This window comes from Perognathus longimembris, chromosome 2, assembly GCF_023159225.1.
Source record: "Perognathus longimembris pacificus isolate PPM17 chromosome 2, ASM2315922v1, whole genome shotgun sequence".
In the NCBI taxonomy this organism is placed as follows: Eukaryota; Metazoa; Chordata; class Mammalia; order Rodentia; family Heteromyidae; genus Perognathus; species Perognathus longimembris.
In genome coordinates, this window is record NC_063162.1 from 114,317,684 (window position 1) to 114,342,089 (window position 24,406).

At 33.3% G+C, this 24,406-nt stretch overlaps 1 protein-coding gene across 1 annotated transcript in view; it reads left to right on the top strand.

The window, feature by feature from the left end:
* Znf804b (zinc finger protein 804B) overlaps positions 1 to 24,406 on the top strand; it is a 444,903-nt gene that overhangs the window by 367,592 nt on the left and 52,905 nt on the right. The window contains exon 2 of the mRNA XM_048339968.1: positions 3,858 to 4,001. Within this exon, the coding sequence (XP_048195925.1) occupies positions 3,858 to 4,001 (144 nt within the window). The remainder of the gene's footprint in view (positions 1 to 3,857; positions 4,002 to 24,406) is intronic.

Genomic DNA, 24,406 nt, shown 5'->3' on the forward strand with positions numbered 1-24,406 from the left:
CTTGTTTTCATTTTTATTCATAAATACTTTATTTTGTTAAATAAGCTTAAAAATATGCTATACTAGGCAAATTATGAGAGAGAAAATTTGAATGTACAGAAAATCAAGGAAAGAATGGCATCTTCTATGTTAATTTTATTTTCTAATATTTTTAAATTTACTGATAATGACATCAGGTAGCCATTTATTTAAAGATTGTGTAACTGTTTCAGAGAATGCCTATCATCCTGTACTATTTTAAAATTATTTGATCAATAAATGTATGCAATCATTGAACAAAAATGCCAAATAATACTGCATTTTTACAATGGCAGGAGAATGTCAAGAAATACTTAATGTTTATGAAGGGAGGGAAAGAAAAAGGGAGGAAGAGGGAGAAGAGAGAGAAATCAACATCAACACTGAATTATAACTCATTCTTAGCCAGAGAACGATTTTGTCAATTATATTTCAATTTTTGTTATTTTTCATCTCTATAAATTTCAAAGGACATATTAAGAATTTAACTTCTAGAAGATTTTAATAAGAAACTGTTTTAAAACTTATTATCTTTAGTTATATACATTAGAAACTCTTTTACATGTAATTTTATTGTCAAGGTCCTGTACCAGAGGGGTTACAGTTTCATATGCAAGGTAGTGAGTGCATTTCTTTTCAAACTTATTATCACCTCCCTCCTTTTCTCCCATCTGCCCTTCCCCTTCCCCCCAGTTAATTTCCAACATACTGTATCTTATCAATGTTGCAATTGATTCATCCTTATTTCTTTGTCGGATGATATTTGATGCTCCCTTCCCCTTCCCTAATTCAGATTAACACATATCCAATACTCAGGGTATCAAAATCTAATACAGTAGCAACAGGGAATGAACCATAGGAAAGAAAAACAAAAGAAAAAAAGAAATAATTTCACATAGTACATTAAAAATAACAACAACAATGAATGAGACACTCGATGTACAAATATTTTAATGTTTGGTGGGATAAGTGGATTCTTGGATAAATGAATAGTTGATTGGATAATTGAGGCAGAATGATTCATTGAAAACTATGCTACTACTACTTCACTTTAGTCATCTGATTTGATACAAATCATAAAATTACTAAATACCTCTTGCCTCTTCTGCTAAATGATAAGCTGAATTTTTTTTTTCTTTTTGCCAGTCCTGGGCCTTAGACTCAGGGCCTGAGCACTGTCCCTGACTTCTTTTTGCTCAAGGCTAGCACTCTTCCACTTAAGCCACAGCGCCACTTCTGGTCTTTTCTATATATGTGGTGTTGAGGAATTGAACCCAGGGCTTCATGTATAGGAGGTAAGCACTCTTGCCACTAGGCCATATTCCCAGGCCCTAAGCTGAATTTTTCTAATGCTTCTTCCCCTAGCTTGAGACTTTATCCTCTAGAGTCTGATATATATGGCTGAACTCAGTCATTTTCATCTATGTAGTCAGTCCAATTTTACACCACAGTGAGATTATCTTATTCTGGGTAATACTACGGGCCATTGAGTTACAGTTCTCTTACAAAGACAGTACCCCTGATTTTCATATGTTGCCTAAGATCTGCTTTAATTTACGTTTCTCTTTTTTTCTTTTCTTCCTTTCCCTTTCTTTCTTTTCATTTATTTTATAAACTTATGATTTCTATTTTCACATCTTAGCTTCTCATTTCAAATCTTAAAACCCCAGGTAATAGGTTGGACATGCTGGAATATTAACTATGTTCGTATATGTTTTGTTGATGGCAATTATACTCCAACTATCTATCTTTCCTTGGTAAAAGAATAAGATAGCCCCTAGAGAATGCCATTAGGATAATAGACGGATGGGAGATTGGGACTCATCTAACATTGCCTGGTAAGGAATGAAAAGCAAGAAATATGACATGAAGTGCTGGGGATATGGCCTAGTGGCAAGAGTGCTTGCCTCATATACATGAGGCCCTGGGTTCAATTCCCCAGCACCACATATACAGAAAAAGGCCAGAAGTGGCGCTGTGGCTCAAGTGGCAGAGTGCTAGCCTTGAGCAAAAAAGAAGCCAGGGACAGTGCTCAGACCCTGAGTCCAAGCCCCAGAACTGGCCAAAAAAAAAAGAAATATGACATGAAATTTAGTGATGTGACCTTGTAAACTGTGAGTATTTACAAGTAATTCTCTATAACTTAAATTTTTTTAATAATAAAGTGTACCAAAGCCATGTAACCAAGATTGTTGTTTTAGGAATCTGTTTATATGAAAGTGTCAAATGTAACTAAAGAATCCTTACTCCTGGCCAATGAGCTATTGTCATAAAATTTGGACTAATTAAAAAAAAATTCTGACAGAGATCAAAGTTAATTCTGTGATTTCCTCCTATAATATAGTTCAAGAGACTCAGAGGTTTTTTGAGGAATGGAGAAAAATTTGGCCAATGTTGAAGGAACATGGTTAGTTTTCTGGGCTGCTGTTCCCATGAGTAATAAAGTAAGGAGCAATGATTACACTATAATCAACCCTAGTTCTAAGCCAGTCTAGGGGAGTATACTAAAAGAAGAGAAAGTGAAAAAAGGAACGGAAAATATGAGTTTCCCTTCTTGACATACAATGGCTTCCCTTGATGCTAAACCTGATATGGGAGACTGAGCACTAATTCAGAAAATACTCCTGCATTGATTCTTAGCATTCACTACATAAGCAGGCTATTATTTCAGTTCTTTGAGCAACTGAGTTTTTAATCATAAAATCAGTATCTACATGCTCATTGATGTATATGTATTTCCAGTGGTGTTTATTCATGTTTTCCTAAAATACAACCAAATTCTTATCTTTTCTAAAATTGCCAGTCAGGATATTTAGTCTAGTTTGTTAGTACCAACAAGGATTTGATGGAGCAATAATGCGATTCAAGATAATTTGATACCAGTAGGCATATTTAGTAGCAGAATTAAAGAGGATAATACCAGAGCAGAATTTGACAAACAGTAGTCATGACTAGATAAGAGGCATCTTTGTGGCACACTATGGCAGTTGGCTTTAAAATGGAAATGGTAATTCATAGGTAGTTACCAACAAGAAAGTTAAATTTAGGTGAATTCAAATCCTCCCTGTACTCATTAACTTAGTAATCACAAGTGCATGAACTCTCTAAGCACTGAGACTGAATTCATACAGACATTATGAGAAATAAATATGTAACTCACTTTTCTGTCACATAACTTAGTGTCTGTCACTCTCATTCTATAGGCAAGGAGAGAAATGAAGAGGATTATAAATTGGGGAATTAAGTAGCCAAACTGCTTGGAAATGGAACATCTAAGCATTGTACAAATAGTTTTAAAGAAGATGAAATAAATCAGGTAGTATATAGCAGGAGCTGATGCTGTGGAAGAAGCTTGCTTAGGTTGGAGTTGGAGACAGTGGATGTCTCAGGCTCTCAATGTACCATTGAATGGGCGCATCCATGGGAGAGCTCTATGGAGTGGTCCGGTTGATTAGCTGAAGATGGGAGTTGCATGAAACACAGAAAATTTAAGAGGTATTGCCAGAGGGGAAAAAACATTGGTTTATATAACAAATGATTAACCAGAAACATATTTAGGATTAGGCATAACTATAACATGGAGGGGTTGGCAAGAGAAAGGATAAATAAACATGAGACTACAATTGTACCGAGAAGGCTGCTTTGAGAAAACTCATTTGGTGATTCTTAAATGAGGTCATAGTAGAGATCACTTCCACATGCTACCAATTTCCAAAATTATACCGAGACTTATCATTATATTTTAGTCAAAGGAAAACTGATTTTTTTGGATCTGGCTGTGCTATCAGAGAGAAATGTAACCGACATTTTTTTTTTGCCCTCTTTCATTCTTTTTGAAGGATTTTGCAGAAAAGGAGAAGTCCACAGAAAAGGCCATGGAAGATGTAAAGGCTAACTTTTACTGTGAATTATGTGACAAGCAGTATCACAAACACCAGGAGTTTGACAATCATATTAATTCTTATGATCATGCTCATAAGCAGGTAAGTCATAGTGGGAAACCCTTCACATTTCTGGATTAATTGCTCCAGAACAGAACTGCAAGAATTTGTTCTTATTTATTGGCATCTGAGATCCAGAAGTGGGATAATTTTACTTGAGATCTTTTTTGTTGTTGTTGTTCAAATGTTAAGTGATGAACATAGTGATGATCTAAGCATAAATCATCTTATTTATTTTATGAGAATATATATGTGAGAGCAGAAACCCATAAAATAATGTCAAGTTCAAAGATACTTAACAGAACTAGAATTTGACTAGTACTAGCACAGAAGCTATTGCACAATCTCTTATAGGCTTCCTCTTTTCTTTTTATAGAAACACTGTGTCTTTGGAAAATAATTTTAGATACAGCAATATTTTTTTAAAAAAAATATCCCCTTAAGAGAGTTAGACTTATTACTTAATAAGTGAATAATTTTGAACAATCAAACAAACAACAATAATCCCCAAAGTTCAAAGAGGCATACTCAATGGTTAATGGCAGGTCAAAGACCTCCAGTTCATTTTCTTAGTACTTCATATACATCTACTTACCAGTGTGGATGCTTTGTACATAGCTACTAAATTTCTTCACTTCTATTTGTCTGGGAAGAAGGAGTACATTGTTCATACCCTGTTAGGTTTTATCCTTCATGATTGACACATGGTTGACACTGGCAATTTAGGAAATAGGACTAAGACAGATTCCCCTTTGCCAGAAGAGCCAACAGGGTACAAACTCCTCATGACAGGTTGACCTGACAGGTTGAAATCTGTGGGTAAATAAATGTTCTGCCTAGAAGATTTAGTCAAGCCAGATGCTGGTGGCTCATGCCTACTACTATGCCTAAATACTCGCAAGGCTGAGATCTGAGGACCATGGTTAAGAGCCAGCCTGGGCAGGAAAGTCTATGAGACTCTTATCTCCAATTAATCACAGAAAAAGTGGTGCTAATGCTAGCCTTGAGCAAAAAGAACTTAGGGACAGCCACCAGGCTAAGAGATCAAGGCCCAGAAATGGCAACAAAAAAAAAAAAAAAGGTTCCAAATCAACCCAAAAGAATAATTTTTCTAACATCCAAGTATTGGGCATTTACCAATATATGGGCTTGAGAAATGTAAGGCTGATGAAGACAGAGATGAAGTATACATAGCTCACTGTGTTTCTCTAACAAGAGCAAACCAATGGAAAAAAATTCTGAATGAAAAACCCCACAAATATACATATGCATAATAATCATTTTAGAAGCTGTTAATAATGTGGATTGCCAGATATTTCTAATTCAATAACTCAGACAAAAGACAAAACTTGTGTTTTGAAATAATAAAAAGGACATTTTCAAGCTCGTATAAAATGAACTGTATACCTAGCACAGAATAATCTTGTTTCATAGCACCACCACCTTCAAAGCATATATTCACCACTGCTACAGTATTTTGCATAAATCCCCATACATCATACCATTTCATCTCTCTCTCTCTCTCTCCCTCTCTCTCTCTCTCATATGTGTTTTCTCCTAACAGGTTTTATATAGAGATATCTTATCAAATTCAGATTTTTACTCTTTTGTTGTCGGGAAAGCAATAGAGACATATTGTCTTTCCATAAGGAGTAAGGTAATGTCTGGTTATCTCTCTTCATATGACCTTAAACTTCATCTCTGGGTTCAGATACTACCACCTTGATCCATCCATCAGAAGTCACCCTGCCATCTCTCTCCATGAATGTGTTTTGTAGCTATCAAAGATTATTTTTTATATACATTTCCTCACAGTTACAAAATGATGAAATAGGATATGTATAAGATAGGTTTCTCATAAGCATTACTCCCTAGGAGATTTTTATTCTCATGACCTTCAGACTATATGTTAGAAAAATACCCTGGGAATTCATAGAAACAGAAGGTAAGCGATGTTGTAATGGGACTATGGTACTTGTTTGTTTTTTAATCTATGCCTTATGTATGTATAAATAGAGATCAAATACCAGCTCAACATAGGATGGCATTCTTAGAATTAGAAATATGAAAATAAGGTGAAGGAATGGGAGACATATAGGTACGTGGTGAGAACTATGATAAGTCCTGAACTACCATTGTTGAAGCTTCCACAACACAGCAGGTAGGCAAAACATAGCATCTCTTGGACCTTGGAAATTCAACTGAATCAATTTCCTTTGTACTGCTTTTTTCAAACTTATTTCCATTTGCTTTAAGCAGGTGCTGAAATTCTATTTCAATGTTTCTATTTTACTATATGCCACTTCTATTTATCTCTACACCTATATTCTAACTCTCTTGCACATGCACACATGTGACAGAGATTTCAATATGTACAATATGTTACATGTGGAGAAGATATTTTTGCTACTCACCTTCAAGGAGCTAGAACTTAATTGAGAAGTCAGACAAAGCAATCGTTCTTATAGTACATTAAGTATTTATAGAAGTTATATTCTTATAACAATTAAAAGTCAACCAAAACAGTAATTTCAAAAAGAAAATACCTGAGATGAATTCACAATGAACTTAATAGAAGTAAAACTTGCTGTCAAAAATGGCATGCCTTTTATGGTAAAAGAAAAAAACAACCTTAATAATCTATGTCAAGGTATGGTAGTAGGGCAGTTCTAATAATCTGTGAAAGAGCAATTAATAAACAAATAATTATGGTAATAATATAACTCTCTTGGGGAATCTTTTTATGATTCTTTGATAATGTACTCTACTTCATTCTTTCAAAATATATCTTCCCCTTATTTTTCCTTTGGCATACTCAGTTTCTTCATTCTTATTTCAACTCTCTCTTCATCTCCCCAAGTGCTTCTTATTGGATTACCTACTCTTAGTACTTACCCTGTCCCAAACCAACCGTCCCAATCAAATCATACTAATGTTTCTAAACTACTACATTTACATAGTCATTTTCCTCCTAGGAAATCTTTATTGGCTGGTAACTGACTATTGAAAGAGTCTGAACATTAAGCCTGCCACTCAACAACTTCACAATCTGGAACTTAACTCCAATTCCAGATTTATCTCCTGGAACTCCAGAATTCCCCTACATTCTTTCACAAGTTACCTTATGCTTCTCCACCTGCTTCACTTGGCTCATGTTCTTATCCCTGCCTAGGATACCCTCCCATTTAGTGGATGCATTGCAACACATACATCTGCATATTCAATGCAGAGATTTGAAATTTTCCTATCTAAACATTTAAGTCATTAGGATTTCATGGAAAACTTAATTTAACACCACTCATTTTTAATTCCTTTTCAAATATATTACTATTGGGGAGAATTTCTGTACATGCTGCCCACTTTGGAAAGATCAGAATGATTAAATTTCCTGTCGACCATGTTGGACTGCTACCTTAGATTCCATTGAAATGATTCCATTTACAAAGGTTTATTTTGGCCTAAAATGTTTTGGAAATTATCTAAGCCTTAGATGAAGCTGAGTGTAAAATTGCCCCTTCAAATGAAACTCAAGTTTACATAGGGAAGAAAAAGAAAATATATATGGAAATAAAATATGCAAAAAGTTTATCATCATTTTTAACCCAAATGTATCTATTCAGTTCTGTCTTTGTTAATAGCTCTTCTTGATAGGAATAATAAGTATAATGATGAAGATTGGAATTTCACTAAGAAAAAATTGGACATGAGAAACATGAGAGGTTGCCATAACTTTATTTTCCAAGTGGATTAAGATGCAGTATCTTGCCTCTTTTGGTGAACTTCCAACAATATGACTTTTGAGTATATTCAGAAATAAATCTAAAATGAAAATTCATTCCACTATTTGTCAGTAAAGCAACTTAGTGCTGGATTTTTTAAAAAAGGTAATCTTGGAATTTCCTCTTTCCTTTTTCTTTATTCATTAGTATTTAGTTAGGATCCTTTCATTAAACAAGTGATTTCTAACATATATATGTATATATATATTTGAACAGCAATGTTATATATTTCATTATTTTATTGCAATGATATTACTATTCATAGTTTTACTGATTATAAACATAGAGCTAAAATTAAGACCTGTACAAATAGATATATATGAATTCAATTAAATATTTAATAATAATTTTGTATAGTTTGTTTAAAACTGTATGTTCCTGGGCACTGATGGCTTATTCCTATAATCCCAGCTACTCAGGAGACTTAGGTATAAGGATCACAGTTCAAAGCTGGCCCAGGCAGGAAAGACTGTGAGACACTTATCTCCAATTAGACACCAAAAAGCCAAAAGTAGAACTGTGACTCAAGAGATAGAATACTAGCCTTGAGCAGAAAAGCTTAGGGACAACCCCCATTCCCTGAGTTCAAGCCTTCAAAGCTGCACAACCACTTCCCCTCGAAAAAAAGCAAAAAATAAAATAAAATAAAATAAGTATGCTTTTTTTTTTTTTTTACTATTTTTTGTAAGAAAGATAAGATCATCAGTAAAATGTGAATTACTTGTCTCTATCCTATGAAGGAAAATAATGAGTTTCAACAATTTTTCTATTTATAGATCATGTATTGGGGATCTCAATTGTTTTAAATAGTGCTTTGAACACTATAATCTTGTTAAGCATTATTCTGAAAGCAACTGTATACAAATTACAATCCTGTCTATTAAAATAGCACTGCAACAATTAATATAGCTAACATACCAATAATAATTACTTATGAGACAATCTCTGAATTATAATCCTTTTCTCAATACTATTAGATACATATGATTCAGAGTGAAATAAGTGCTATACATACAACAGAAAGCTCCCATTGCCCAGAGATATTAACATATAAAATATCTTAACATATGAAATATCTTCAAATTAAAAAAATCTACTTTCAGATCCCCAGAAGTGAAATTTAATCCTACTAATCTCCCTTTGCTTTAGAATAGGATTTATTTTCACTTGGACTGGTTCACATTTTGAGCTTAAATTTGAATTTCAGCTGATTCATCCTTGGTGCTCCTTGTCTCCTTGTTGCAGGTGAACTATAAAAACAGAAATATCTTTGCTATTTTTTTTAAAACAGGAGTAAAAGAGAACAAGAATTCATCAGTAACCTATTTGGGTCTTGCTCTGTTACTACAATTTTATTTATTTTTTCTCTAAACACTACCCAAATTGACATAATAATACATATCATAAGATACAATATATAATGCATATGTCATATATGTGTAAAAGATATACATAAGTTATGTGTTCACATATTAAATATATATGTAAGCTATACATAATACCAGAGTAGCATGTTTAAATTATCTGTTTTTGTGATGCCAAAGGCAGAGCTTCCTGCTTGCATTCAAGTTATTCAAAATACTGTTTTTACCTTGGCTAAAATGATCTGTTATTATTTTAATGTTGTATATCCATAGAAAAATACAAAATCTACTAAACTCTGGTTCTTTTCCTCTCAGAAAGTAGCAGAATACTTTCCTACCTTAGAACAGCTCTAATAACATTCCTTCTGTTATGAATACTGCATCTGACCTTCATCTCTCAAATTCTTTCCTTCATTGGTTCTTAATCTCTCATCATGATCTCTTGAACAGGACCTTTTCTTTTGACCTGAGCTGGTAATTCCCACTCCCAGTGATGATTGTAATCAGCTCAATATTTCTCCAGAACCAGTTGTTCACAAACTATGTGAGCTCATTGTTTATTCATTGGTAGCTTGCAGTCATCTGAAGTGGGAGAGGTGCAAAGACTACAAAATCAGAGCTCTTTGTGTTTTCTTGCTATTCACAGATAGTTACTATATCATCAAAAAGATTAGTTATCTCACTGTAAAATGCAAACACTAAAATTATTCAGTCTTAAAACCTTTGCTGCTTCCTTCCTGGCCATAAACCACACAGAGGCAAGGGCACATTTAGTTCTGACAGCTATTCTATCTCTAGAGCTTAAAACAATATCTGACACATAGTACAACTCAATGAATAGGTTAAACATGAATGAATGGCTGGATAAATGGGTTTCTATATTAAGCCATTCCATTCTACCCACAACCAATTATTCATTTATCATTGTTATACTGTTTAAACAGATAGAACAAAATGTTTACTATAGTGATCAAGCTCAAGTTCCTTATAATTTGAGAAATACACACTTTTGTAATTTAAGTAAATATTTGAGGCTATGTTACTGCTGATATAATAAGACAACCTAAACATTGTAGATCTAACTAACTGGGAAACTTCAAGGGTATCTAAGCAAGTGAAAGATCTGATCAGATTTGGGAGACAGAAAAAAAATTAAGGCATTTTAAAGATAGGCATACAAGCTGGACATTTAGGAGGCCAAAAATGATTCTAGAAGTCTTTATAGCAACAAAAGCATGAAGAAAAAAAGAATAGGGCTAAATATTGTCAGTGACATAAAATCCAAATATTTTCTACATTGCTATTAATCAGATAAATACCAAATTGTAGAAATTAAAAAGTTTGTAAAATGTGAAAAACAGTGATAATCAATACTGACAGTTCTCGAAAAAAATTTCTGTTAAAAGTACAAAATACTGCAATTATTGTGTTATATGTTTGATGATTAAGTATTGTAAAACACGAACTTTTTCTATTGGCAACTGCATTTGGCACATATTCTAGGAAAATAATCAGATGAATTCCAAAGATTAATGGTGAGAAACATTTAAAATAGAAAAAATATTGGAGAGTAGCCAAACTATTGTGTATATAAGCTGTGATATTTAAGGATTAAAATTACATGAAAGTCTGCATTTTATATAAATTTTAATTTAAAAAAGATGCTTGGTTACTCACATTAAAACATACAAAGAATGTAAAAGAATAAAACAATGAATAAAAATAATTTTTCTTTTGTTCTCCTTTCCCAATCCCATGACTTTTAACCTCTTATTTTGTTTATTTACAACTTTTGAATGGTACCTGCAGTCTAAGATTTAAGAAATATAACATAAAAATAAAATCTGGAAACCCTTGCTTGTCAAGGAAAGTGAATGTCATTATTCTATTCTCATACTTGACCTATCGTTACCTGGGTTTCAGTTTCTATGTTACTATTAAGAAGTTATGTGGCATCTTGAACCTTTGTCCTTTCTCTTTTGGAACATTTTAGATTTCCCATCATTTCTTCTTATAACAAATATCCATTAGTGCCAAACCAAAGTATCCCTTACTGTTTCAAATTCTGAAAATATATTAAGGGAGAAACCAATCAATTCCAAAATCATACACTAACCATTACAGTGTGAAGAAAACTACAAATTGAATATATCAAATAAGAAAAATGTAGAGAATATTAGATGATTCTGAGGAGAAAATTAAAGATGCAAGATACATGAAGAGTGTTGTGCAGAGAACACAGTTTTATTTCAAGGCTTCAGTGAATACCTTGAAATGCTGCTACAAGGCACAGGGGAGCAATATATATATACTAACATCACTCTAAGGGAGAGCATTCCAGGTGAAAAGAAAACGCTAAATGCAAAGTTTAGAAAACAGAATTCTAAGACACTAACATTCTTATCTGAATTACTATGTAAAAAATTACTTTTCTAAAACCATGCAGGGCATTGCTTCATATATTTCCTTTACTGTTTCTCTATTTTCTCCTTCTTTTTCAAAATGCTTTACTTGGATATTGGAAAAGAAAATTAATCTATTGCAGACCATATGCCCAATTTTTTTCATAGTGATGTCAAAATAATGAAATATTTTCACAAGTTTATCTTCTAATTCATCTATTGAATATTTTTAAAGTGTAGGGGTGCTGAGCATGTGTATAAGAAAATTGAACGATTAGTTTTAATCTGTGATTTACATGGCTAGTCATTCTATCACAGAGAGTACAAATTTTGTTTGGAAAATTTCATATACATAGGTTGGATTAGGTAGAGAGCTTCAATATGGTAGTAATTTGTATTTTTCATTTTCTTATCTCTAAGCATCACCATCTAGAGAATATTTGGCAATCCATGAAAAGTAAATATTTGGAATCTTTCTCGTAGTTGACATGTTATTGAATTTCTTCTTATTTTAAATGCCTCACAGATTCCCTCTAAGTTCCACCTGATACCCCTAAGACTAGATTGAAGAAGGAATAAAACACTGCTGCTGGAGTCTTGGAGGACACATGCAGGCACTATTGCCCTTTTGCAGACTTTATACAGTTCTATTTTGGGACTGAGCCTTACTTCTCCGTATCTAATAAGAATTTTTCTGTATTAATGTCACTTTTTCTTCAGCTCAGCTATATGATCTGCTGATCTTTAGGGCTGCTTATCTCTTTATTGATTATCTGTCTCCTCTCTCTCTGTCTCTCAGTCTGTCTGTCTCTGTGTCTATCTCTGTCTCTCTCTGTCTCTGTCTCTCTTTGTCTCTGTCTCTCTCTGTCTCTGTCTCTCTCTGTCTCTGTCACTGTCTCTCTCTGTCTCTTTCTCTCTTTCTCTGTCTCTCTTTCTCTGTCTCTCTCTGTCTGTCTCTCTCTCTCTCTCTCTCTCTCTCTCTCTCTCTCTCTCTCTCTCTCTCTCTCTGTATGTGTATGTCTCCTCTCTCCCTGTTTACACTATCCACTATCATTCTCTCCCCCCTCTTTTGGTCAGTATGCCGTCTGTTTCATTGTAAATAGGGAAAATGCTATTTTCCTACAAGAGTTATTGTGACAATTAAATGAAAAAAAAATACTTGAAATCCACTTATCCAGCCTTTTGCATACAATAGGTACTAACACAGTTGAGAGGAGTGCATTCCATGTGATGCATTTTCCAATGGAAGCCAGGGGACCATTTTTAAAGAATATTGTGTTTAAGATTCCTTGAGTAAATAAGAACTGATTTTATTTTATCTTATCTTACCTTATTTTATCTATGAAATTATGAGTATGCATATTTGTAGCTGAATGGAACTTTCTTTCATTTAATCCAGTAATAGTTTTAAAATAGTCAGTGAGATAAGTAATAATTTTAATAGATTTTAGATATCAAGGGTCATAGTCTGTTTTAAGTATCTCCTCAATACATTTTGGCAACTTGGATTGATGTGTGTCAGCAGATCAGAGGCCCAAATCTGTCTGGTCTTTAGGACTAGTCTATGCTGCTACATGGACTTATTTTTACTAGCCTATTTTATAATTATTCAAGCTTACATACTAGCTACTTGACATAATATTTCATCATGACAGCTTGATTCTGACTAAAACACAAATAATATTTAGTTCCATTACAGTGCACTGCTTAATGATGGTCTGTTAAAACCTTTGCTCACAATTTACAATAGGCCATTCAGTCTTATTTGTTATGTATTATTGAATTGACATTTTTGTGAATGAATTCTTCCCAACAATACTCTAACTGCTGGGGGTTTCAATAGTAAAGTTATGGCCATGGCAATAAAAATGCAAAATATTGCAGAACCACAAAGCAGACTAGATCTCACAACCCTCATGTGTTAACAATGCCAAAGGGGAAAAAAGGAGGTAGGGACAATATTTCATATGCAAATCATTTCAGTTTATTCTTCTCTGTAGTTACTTTTCATTCAGTGAAATCAGCCATATTTGTAGACATCATTTATTATTTCAGTTACATCTTAAAATGTGATTGTGGGGCTGGGGATATAGCCTAGCGGCAAGAGTGCCTGCCTCGGATACACGAGGCCCTAGGTTCGATTCCCCAGCACCACATATACAGAAAACGGCCAGAAGCGGCGCTGTGGCTCAAGTGGCAGAGTGCTAGCCTTGAGCGGGAAGAAGCCAGGGACAGTGCTCAGGCCCTGAGTCCAAGGCCCAGGACTGGCCAAAAAAAAAAAAAAAAAAAAAAAAAAAAAAAAAAATGTGATTGTGGAATCCATATATCTAAAGATAATTAAGCACATAAATTTTAGCACAACTTGTATGGAGATTCGAGGTTGACATTTCCATCCTTGTAATGAAGGGAAAGAAACTGAAAAATCAGAATTCCTAAGTTGAAGAATGAGGTTCTTACAAATCAAACATCTCCTTCCAATATGGGAAGACAAATAAACATAACCTAGTACAGAGAATCACAAATCACAGAATTAAAGCATATGAGTATAAAAGACAAAATTATTGGTGCAGATAAACCTAAATTGTAATTGATATATTTCTGGATTCAAACTGTGAAAAAATTAGAGAGTTAAAAGTTCCAGATGGGAATCTTAGCATGGCTCCAGAGACTGGTGAATTTTATCTTCAGGAGAAAAACTTCTTTTTCACAATAAAAATGGATATATTAGATAGATGTGTGTGTGCATGTATGTGTGTGTTTGTGTGTGTGTTTCTGGCAGAGAAAGAAAATAAATACCATTTGAAAGTATTCATTCTGTTCTTAAGAGATCTATCCTCAAGAGAAACTGCTTTTACAAAGTCTAACTGAGCTTAGAGAAAGTAAGGCTCAACCCCTTTTCTAGGCATTGATATGAGAAAAGTGAAATCGCTAATCCCCTTCTCCCCTGAAACTCCATGAATATTACAGGCTGGAGATCACTGAGAAATCTACATAATCACAGGACTAGAGAATGTTTATTTCTCTTCCCCAAACCAGCACCTTACCATCACACCATTGAGGTTTGTACCTACAAGCAGAGAAGTATAACTGAAAGATTTGTACAGTTGTGGTCCTCTTTATTAATTCCCCAGGGAAAGTCAGAGATAATAAGGGACACAAATAAGAACACCAAAGGAAATGTTAGCTTCTGACAACTAGAAGTACAACAACCATTAAAAAATTCAAAACCTGGGCTGGGGATATGGCCTAGTGGCAAGAGTGCCTGCTCATGTACATGAGGGCCTGGTTTCGATTCCCCAGCACCACATATACAGAAAATGACCAGAAGTGGCGCTGTGGCTCAAGTGGCAGAGTGCTAGCCTTGAGCAAAAAGAAGCCAGGGACAGTGCTCAGGCCCTGAGTCCAAGCCCCAGGACTGGCAAAAAAAAAAGAAAAGAAAAGAAAAAATTCAAAACCTAATCAGATAGATATAAAATTTGACGCTCGTGTTCTGCTCACAGTGGTTGCTTTTATCCAATGCATCATGTTTGGCGTTCAAGTATTTCCTTACCCTCATGTTTTTGTTTTGTGTTTTTTTCTCTTTCCCCCCCCCCCATAGGAAAGAATATAAATTTGTAAATCGTAAAAAAAAAAAAAGAAAAAAAATGTAGAATATACTGAAACACAACAACACAGTTTCACAGTTCAAAGAAGCATCTAAAAGAGGTGTTGAAATTACCAGACTGAAAACTTAAAATATTAACACATTAATAGTCACAGAAGAAAAATTGCATAGCATGCTGAAACAAATGAATATGAGACCATTAAAACAATGTAATCATTGATATTCTAAGGAAAGATAAGAAGAACTGTGATATATTTTGAAGAGCTAATGGAAATGACACAACCAAGATATAAAACATCAGTGAGCATCAAAACAATTCAATAAAAAATTCTAACACTGAAAATCTTAATAAGAACATGAGAAACAGAACAGAATGTTCAAGTATTGTTAGAAAATTAAAAATGATGTAAGATATATGGGTATATATATGCATATGCACCATGCATATATCAGAAAGATGAAACTAAGACAACAAACTTGAAGCAATAATACATTACACTTCCTCAAATTAGCAATGAACAACAAATGATAGATAGAAGAAGTTCAAAGAACATCAGTCAGAATAAATACTAAAAAATTCTATATCTGGGCTTATTGTGTTCAAATTTCTAAATACTAGGAACAAAATTTTCACCAGAAAAGGGAAAAGCAACTTAGCTATGGAGGAATGAGCCCAAGAACTACATTGATCATCTCAGAAACTTGATCTGGACAAAGAAAGGAAGAACTTTAGAGAAGGAATAAATTGAGGTAAAAGTTGTTTTGACTTTCTTATCCCTAACTAATCATAACATAGCAATTCATTTAAAACTGTCATAGAAACATTGTATTCAGTGATTTCACATTACAGGTAACTGAAATAAACAATAAAAATTTTATGAAATACAGAAGTGGAACTTGTGGCACTGTCATAAGACAGTTGCACTGCATATGAATTTACATAGTGTATTGAAGGCAGAATTAGCTTATTTATATTTGCATTGCATATCAAAAGATAATTTTTAAAATGTTAAAAAATGGAAATATAAATTATTAAAATATATGAAAGATGTCAAAAGTGTGTTTAGAAAATTTTATAGCATTGGATGTTATAACAGAACAAAATGTCTATGCTCAATAACTGTAACTTCTACAATTAAAAACTAAAAGAATAATACATCCAAACTAACCTCTAAATAGAAGAAAAATGAGATACAGAAGTCGATATTGAAAATAGGAAGTAGATAATATCAATAAAATGAAAGTTACTTCTTTAAATACACCAGTAAAGCTGATTTATTTTTAACCAGGTTTATCAAAACAAAAGGAAAAAAAAGCAGAAATCACTAAGAAGTGACATAGAAGACTTTGCTATAAATAAATCCACTGTGGCCACGAGTTTGATTTCCAGCTGTGAAATACAAACCAAATGATCCAAAATAAAACCTTCAGAATGCTAAGAAGAAATGAAATGTGATAAATAATATCTAATACAACTAAATGCTATCCTCATAACTTCACTCCCAAAGTAACTGAGATTATAGATGTGAGACTCCATCTTGTGTAGAATCCATTCATTTTAGTGATAAGGCCATATCTGTTTATAAAAAGTAAATGGAGTCATTTCCTAAATTAGGAAGGCCATATCAGTAAATAATGATTACTATTTTGGTTATGCTATATAAAACTAGTGTAAGATAATAAAATTCCATAAAATTGCATTTAAATGGATTTTGGGGGGATTAGTCAATTCATTGGTCAACAAGATAAATTTGTATCATTTACCTATTTTGGAATTATAGTATTGTGATATTTCCTTTTCTTTCTTTTTGTTTTAATAAGTCTTTTATATTTACTAATAGTCAGCAAAATGAGCACTATATTATTCAATGATCAGAGTATATAAAGACTAATGGAATCTAAATTTCAGTGCCTAGTCTAATAATCAATTTAATTTCTTAGAACAATAAACTATACCTATACTGTATAGGATGATGAATAAATATCATAATAGCACATTAAAAATAAGAACATCAAAGAAAAACTTCTTGTTTCTATGTACTGTGTGAAGTTATGTCTTCTGTCTTTTGTTGCTGTTTTTTGGTTTATCCCCTGCTGTCATTGTATTTCATTCTGCTACCCGGTGTCTTGTATATACATTTATCTGAATTGGGGGAAAGGAGAACAACCAAATGGTGAGCCAAGGGTCAAAGGGTGAACCAATGCTACAGCAATTCTCACAAGACACTATGGAAACAAACTTTACAACTTGTGGGGGGCAGGGGAGACTGGGAGGGAAGGGAAAGTGGGAGAAAAATGAGGGATGGAGTAACACTGTTCCACAAGAAATGTGCTCACTGCCTTACATATGTAACTGTAACCCCTCTCTGTATCACCTTGAAGATAAAATTAAATTAAAAAATAAAATCGCTTACACATGCAAAAATTAAATATCATAATCCATTTCTTAGTGCCATTATTGATGTAATATACTACTTTTCTACTAAAACTATTAATTTTCCATGAAGTAGAACCCTTATCGTCCTTTTCTCTAAAAATGTTTGTTGCTCAACACATATACCATCATCAATTGATAAACCTGAATGTTTACAAAAAAGATAATCAAGCATTTTCTTTATTAGAGTTTTCTTTCTCATCTGTCAAGAGAAATACAGAAGAGATATGATGTGAAAGAGTGTTGGAATAAAAAACTATAAAAATGGTGGAGACAGAATTATTATTGTACTTTCATATCTTCATAGTAGAATAAACATACAAGAGACAGTATAAGATGGAATAAGTTTATATTGAAAGTATTAGTAACACTCATAGATTATAGAAGTGTGTATTTTCAATACTTTATTAAGGAAAGTGAAACACTGATTCAATGGAAACTGCTAACAGCCATAAAACTCATTCTGGATTAATATATATAATTGATATAGAACTTAATTTACCATAATAATAGAACTGATGCTCACTTATTCTTTGACAGTTTATGAAAAAAACAGAATGAAACTTAAATATATTTTCTTGTGTTGTCAAAATGTGATGATCATCTTAATTTGAACAAAAATATACTTTTTACAGAGTAGAACAACTGATAAAACTTAATTGAAGTATCTTTGTTGTAATGCCACTGGCAATGCTTTTGTGGGCAGAACAAAGGTTTAGTAATAATAATAAATTAATGTTTGTTTAAAATATTAAGAAAAAAAAGTTTAATACATTTTGAATCAAATCCACCTTTCAACAAAACTCGCTTCCTTACAAATGGTTCAAAGCTTCTCCTAAATTTCTATAGCTTCTCAAATACAAATGAATGGTGCAAAGTCTTATTGGAATCTTGACAGTGACACACTGATATTGGTAGATTTATTCTTTTTCTTTTTGTTCCCTTCCTTCCTTCCTTCTTTCCTTTCTTTCTTCCTTCCTTCCTTCCTTCCTTCTGCCTTTCTTTTTCTTTCCTTTCTTTCTTCTTTCTCTCTTGGTTTCTTTTCCTTTTTTTTCTTTCTTTATTTTTGTCTTCTTTCCTTCTCCCCTTCTTTCTTTCTCTTTCTCTTCTTCTTCCTTTCTCCTGTCATCCTTCCTCCTTCCCTTCCTCTCTTTCTTTCTCCTCAATATCTTTCCCTCTCTTCCTCTCTCTTTCTCTTTCTTTTTCTCTTCCTTTCTTTTTTTGTGACTGTACAGGGGCTGGACTATCAGACTTGGGCACTGTCCTTGAGGGATTTTTTTTTTCATTTTATGTTTCTTTTTTGCTGAAGATTAGTATTCTACCACTTGAATCATAGCTCCACTTCCAATTTTAACCAGAGGAGCATAGTTGATTGGAAATAAGAATCTCACAAACTGTACAGGCAGGCTCCAGATCTCAATTTCAACACTACCAAGGATTAGAGGCACAAGCCAGCAGCACCTAGCTACAAATATATTCTATTGTTGTTTAATAATCAAATTTAATTAAATTCATCTAATGTTCTTTTAGGATCTACCATTTCCAAAGTCACTAAACAGGAAAATTAGAGTAATACATTTCTCTAGTACTCAATAGCATATGTGTTCATGCACGCACACATACACATTATATATATATTTGTATATATACACGTGTGTGCATATATATATATGTATATATATATGTATATATATGCATGGTAACCAGAAAACCTAGTTTCATTTTCAAAACCAGGAAATCTTTTGCAAAATAACGATGCCTAGAGAGGTAGGAGAGAACAAGAGGATAGATAAAACAAATACTTAAAATATAAAACAAGCTAATATGAAAGATACAAAGTTTCCAATGCATATTGGAAAAAAGAAGAACAAGATCAATGCTCAATACACTAATGTACAGCAAAATGTCACTCACAAATGTAGAGAGAGATATTGATTCTCTCTCAGTGCAATTCAAAAAGTGCTTTCTAATTTATCTGATGCACATGTAATACTTAGTTCACTTAGTGTAATCAGAAATTTGTATTTTATTATAGTTAGTTGCTGGCAAACATGAGACTTTCAGAATCCTAAGCTACAACAAGATTGAATATGTGTATGCACACACACACACACATTCACATTATATGTGTAACTATGTATAAACATATAGATAGATAGATAGATAGATAGATAGATAGATATACAGAGACAGAAAAAGAGAGAGAAAATCAAGTAAATATAATCATAAATAATTTTCATATATAAGGTATTTTTCTTACATATCAGAGTTCATATTACTCTGGGAGGCAATGAATATTTATATCTCATGAATTTTTGAAAATTATCTTATTCTCATCAGAAATTTTAGAAACCTTCAATCCTATTTTCAGGACCAGGATATTGTTTTCTTATAATTATTGATTTAAAATTCAAATAAAATTTCCATATTTACATACTAAATATCAGGATGTATTTTAACATTATTAAGGATATGAGAAGTGAACAGAGTATCAAACCTGAAGTCCAAAACTATGTCTCCCCGAATGAGGAGTGTGTATTTGGATTTGTCAGAGTGTTCCTTAGTTTTACTTCCCCATTTGCAAATTGTTTATAGCACTTTCTTACTTATCCCATAGAAAAAGAATAATTATAATAAACAGGAGCAGCTCCAAAATTATAATAAATTATAATAAACATAAATCACACTAATGCTTATGACTCAACATTTATAGGAAACTTGCAATTTTCAAAAAGTACAAATACTTGTTTAATTTGTTACAATAAAAATATGTTTATAGTTTACTCAAAAGGATAAAATTGACTTGTCATAGTGTGAATCACTGAAACTTCTCAAGTGTGAAGATTTAAATTTGATCCCTGAATCATTTTTAGCTTTGTGACCTAAAGCCACATTATGAAAGAACATTATTCAAATGCAAAACCTCTTGTTTCCTCACATGTGACATGGGGATCATAGATCTTCCCATCCACTTGAAGAAGGTAAGATGATTGATGTGTTCCTGATGTCAACGATGATGATGGTGATAGTTATTTTGAGTTATGATGGTGTATACTAAAATATTCCACAAATTTTAAACAAGCAGGTCTTTATTTTTCTCACTTTAGTTTTGTGAACAAGTCCATTGATGGATTATCCTAGCTCAAGATAAAAGCAAGGGACAACAGTAGTTCTTGAAATTGGTGTGAGGTGATCAATGGTTTCCATTTTGTGGGTCAAATCAGTATCTTAAATTCAGAGGTGAGTGTTTCTCACTTGAAAGGAACTTTCTATCATGAAGTTGTTCACTACTGCCAAGCCAACTATATTCATGAAGAAATGGCAAAGCAAAAACCTGTACTATACAGTTCATGATCATAGGCATACAGAATGCAGGCCAAGAGATAAGAAGAGCAAAAAAAAAAAAATGAAGAGCTTAAAAAGAAATGAATAATAATAGAGAGATGATGCATTGAGAAAATAGCTGAACCTCTTATAAATACTAGAGAACCACAAAATAATTTGTGGAGAGGAAGAACGGTATGGGGATGTGGGAAGGAGATTCAAGATTTATGGATGGCTAGGAGTATGAAGAAGGGGAATAAAAGTTCTTAGTAGGAACATTAAGACTAGTTTGAAGTAAGGAAAATTTGTAATGGAGACTAGAGCCAATATCCTCTGAGAACTAAGGATTATGACAGAAGGTCTATAGTAATAAGACACTAAAAGTGGAAAAGAGAAAGATGAAACAACATATCTTACAATCTTGGTTTTAGGAATGATTTTATGAACTCACATGATTAAATCATAAACTGCAGCAGTTTCCCAAGGATCACAACCCACAAGCAGACCATAACTCATTACTAGGGCATTAAGTTATTTTAATGGACAGTCACTAATGTCTTCAAAAAAGAAGGAAGTACAATAATTCTCCAAACTGTAGAAGTTCTATGAACTGAGGGAAACTTTTGCGAATATCTGGGCCTTAGTTTACCAGTTCAGGTTTATATTGTACAGGCAAGACAGGGCCTTTTCTCCAGTGCTTCTCAGGAAGCCAGAAACACAGAGAAATGAGGTAGTAAAATTAATTACAGGTGAGAGGTTCCAATAGATTTTTGGCTGTTAGAGAAGTAATGATATCCTAAGGGTTGTTGAAATTGGTTGTAGGGTGGTAGACCCGAGCCTCCAGACTAGTTTAGAGCAATCATGCATTTCACAAAGATTGATTTTTAACATGGAAACAAAAGGAGCTAAGAGAGTTTAGTATAGAATAAATTTGTTCAAAGTATATTATATGCATCCATGGAAACATAATGCAGTCCTTTTGTGCAATTAATGTGTAAACAAAATTTTAGTATTTTTAATTGACAAATAATTTGTACATATTTATAATGTAAAATGTAATGTGTGCTAGCTGTAAATATTGTGGAATAATCAAGTCATTGCCCCAAATACCTTTCATTAAAATTTGGAAAGTGTTGATTGTTAGTTAAAAAAAATTTATTCAGTTTCAAGTCTGCTTTCTTGTAGTATCAACATCTCAGTCTTTTGGTAACGCACCATAAATTTAATCACCTCACTACAATAAGAAGTTTTATGTGTTTAAAAATAACCACTGTCCTTCGGGTCCCTTACAATAACAGGTAAAAGCTAAGTCCTAGGACATCAAAGACTATAATAACATCAGGCTCATAAAAGGCAATGAAGCTGTAAGCATGATAAGGATTTGGTTTGTGCAGGACACTTTAGTGAATCTGAAGATTCCTAGGGTGTGGAAAATAGTATATGGATCTGCAGAGGTCGGAGGATAAGCATAAATTGTGAAATGTAAATTGTGAAATGAGGTTAAAACTACAGCACCATTCTCCAAACTGCCCCCCCCCCCCCACACACCTTGTTTGACTTAGCAATAGATAGGCCTTGAGAGAGCGCCGGGTGCCTCAGATACAAGCGTTGTGCCACTTTACATTCCATTCTTTCTTCTTCGCTTTTCTTTTTGTAGTTTTCAGTCTTTTCCATATCCTTGGAACATCATAGCCTCTCAACTTTCCAAAATTCTGTATTCAGATGGGATGCCTGAAATGAGTATAGTTTACTGTGTAAATATACAAGGCATTTGGTTGATAAAACACTTGAAAAATATTCTTTTTTGTAAATTGTTTTTAAAATTGCTGATTCTATAGTTGGTAATAGTGATAGACATATTTACATATGAATTCAGATAACAAATGCTGGCAGGGATGCACTGCACTGATGGTGGGAACGTAAAGTATCACAACCACTCTGGAGAGCAGTCTGGAGGTTCCTCAAAAAACTAAACATAGATATACCCGATGACCCAGCCATACCACTCCTAAGAATCTACCATGAGCATCAGGAGCCAGGCTATGATAAGGACAACTGCACACCCATGTTCATTGCTGCACTGTTCACAATAGCCAAGCTATGGAAACAACCCAGATGCCCCACTGCAAACGAATAGATCCAAAAAATGTGGTGCCTATATAAAATGGAATTTTACCCAGCCATTAAAAGGATAAAATAACAGCAATCACAGGGAAATGGATGAAGCCAGCACAAATCATGTTGATTGAGATAAGCCAAGATGAGAGACACAAAGGCGCCATGGCCTTTCTGTTATATGGATATTATGTTTAAAATGCAATAAGATGTGACAAAATAAACAGGACTCCATATACCAATACACAGTGAGACCCAAAGAAAAGTCTTGGGAGAAAAGCAGCAAATAGCAAGACCCACGCACCACTTCATACTTACATAAAACAATATACAGACTGAAAAGAATGTCAAAGACAAGGAAACAAATGACCTCTTAATTTGTTTTTAGATGACACTATATTCTTTACCTCATGTACAGTGTATGCACCTGTGCATCTGAGGGAAACTCAGAGGGTGGCAAAGAATGAGTGGTTAGAGAGTGAAAAAATATAGCAGAGGGGCTCATCAGCTGCACTGGACATTGATGAAAGTGAACTAAGCAATCCAAGGGTGGTGATGGGAGGGAGGGAATGATAAAGAGGGAACAGGTGATATTGAGCAAAAGGGAAGAAATGTACATATCACTCAATCTGGAAGAAATAGTTTTATTGTTAATGTTTGTAGAGTTCATAAGTTTTGTAGATTAAATGATGATGCTTATCATTGTGAAGGTTAAAATATGTACTCTGAAATTTATGTAGTTACCTAATTTCAATAAAGAAAAATTAGAGGGAGGCTATTCACAGATCTGTTTATTCCTACAAGTCCATTGGCATGAAAAATATAAGTTTTGCTTAGATCTTTATTCCACTTCTAACAATACAAAATTATCTATATCTATATATTTATATCTATATATTCCATGAAATCTAATAAATTGGCTTATTGGTTTGGGCTTTTATGTTTTACAGTAGTTTCAAAAATCTTAATTATGTATTATGGTTAAAGTCTCTTTTTTTCCAGACAATGTCTTTTAGGTCTTCAACTTGAATTGTCATTTTGTAAGTGGGAAATTGGTACATATATATATATATATATATATATATTCATTTATATATATATAAATGAATTTTTAAACATCATTGTGCTAGGTTTTCGTGGCAGAGTATAACCAATATTTCTACTTCAATAATGTACTTTCACTCCTTCCAGTTGCTATGACTTCATTCTGAAGTCATTTCAGAAGGGATATCTCTATCATCTGCCCTCAAGGTATGCGAACTTCAGCTATGATTGTTCTTACAATACAGCAGTGCTGTGGAAAGCTTCTTCTACCTCCTTTTTCTTGAAAAAGTTATGTCTCAGGCACAAATTCTTATGGATGCTTTTATGAGCAAAAGGATTGTACACATGGTATACACATGCATTTATCTCCATTTTCCATAG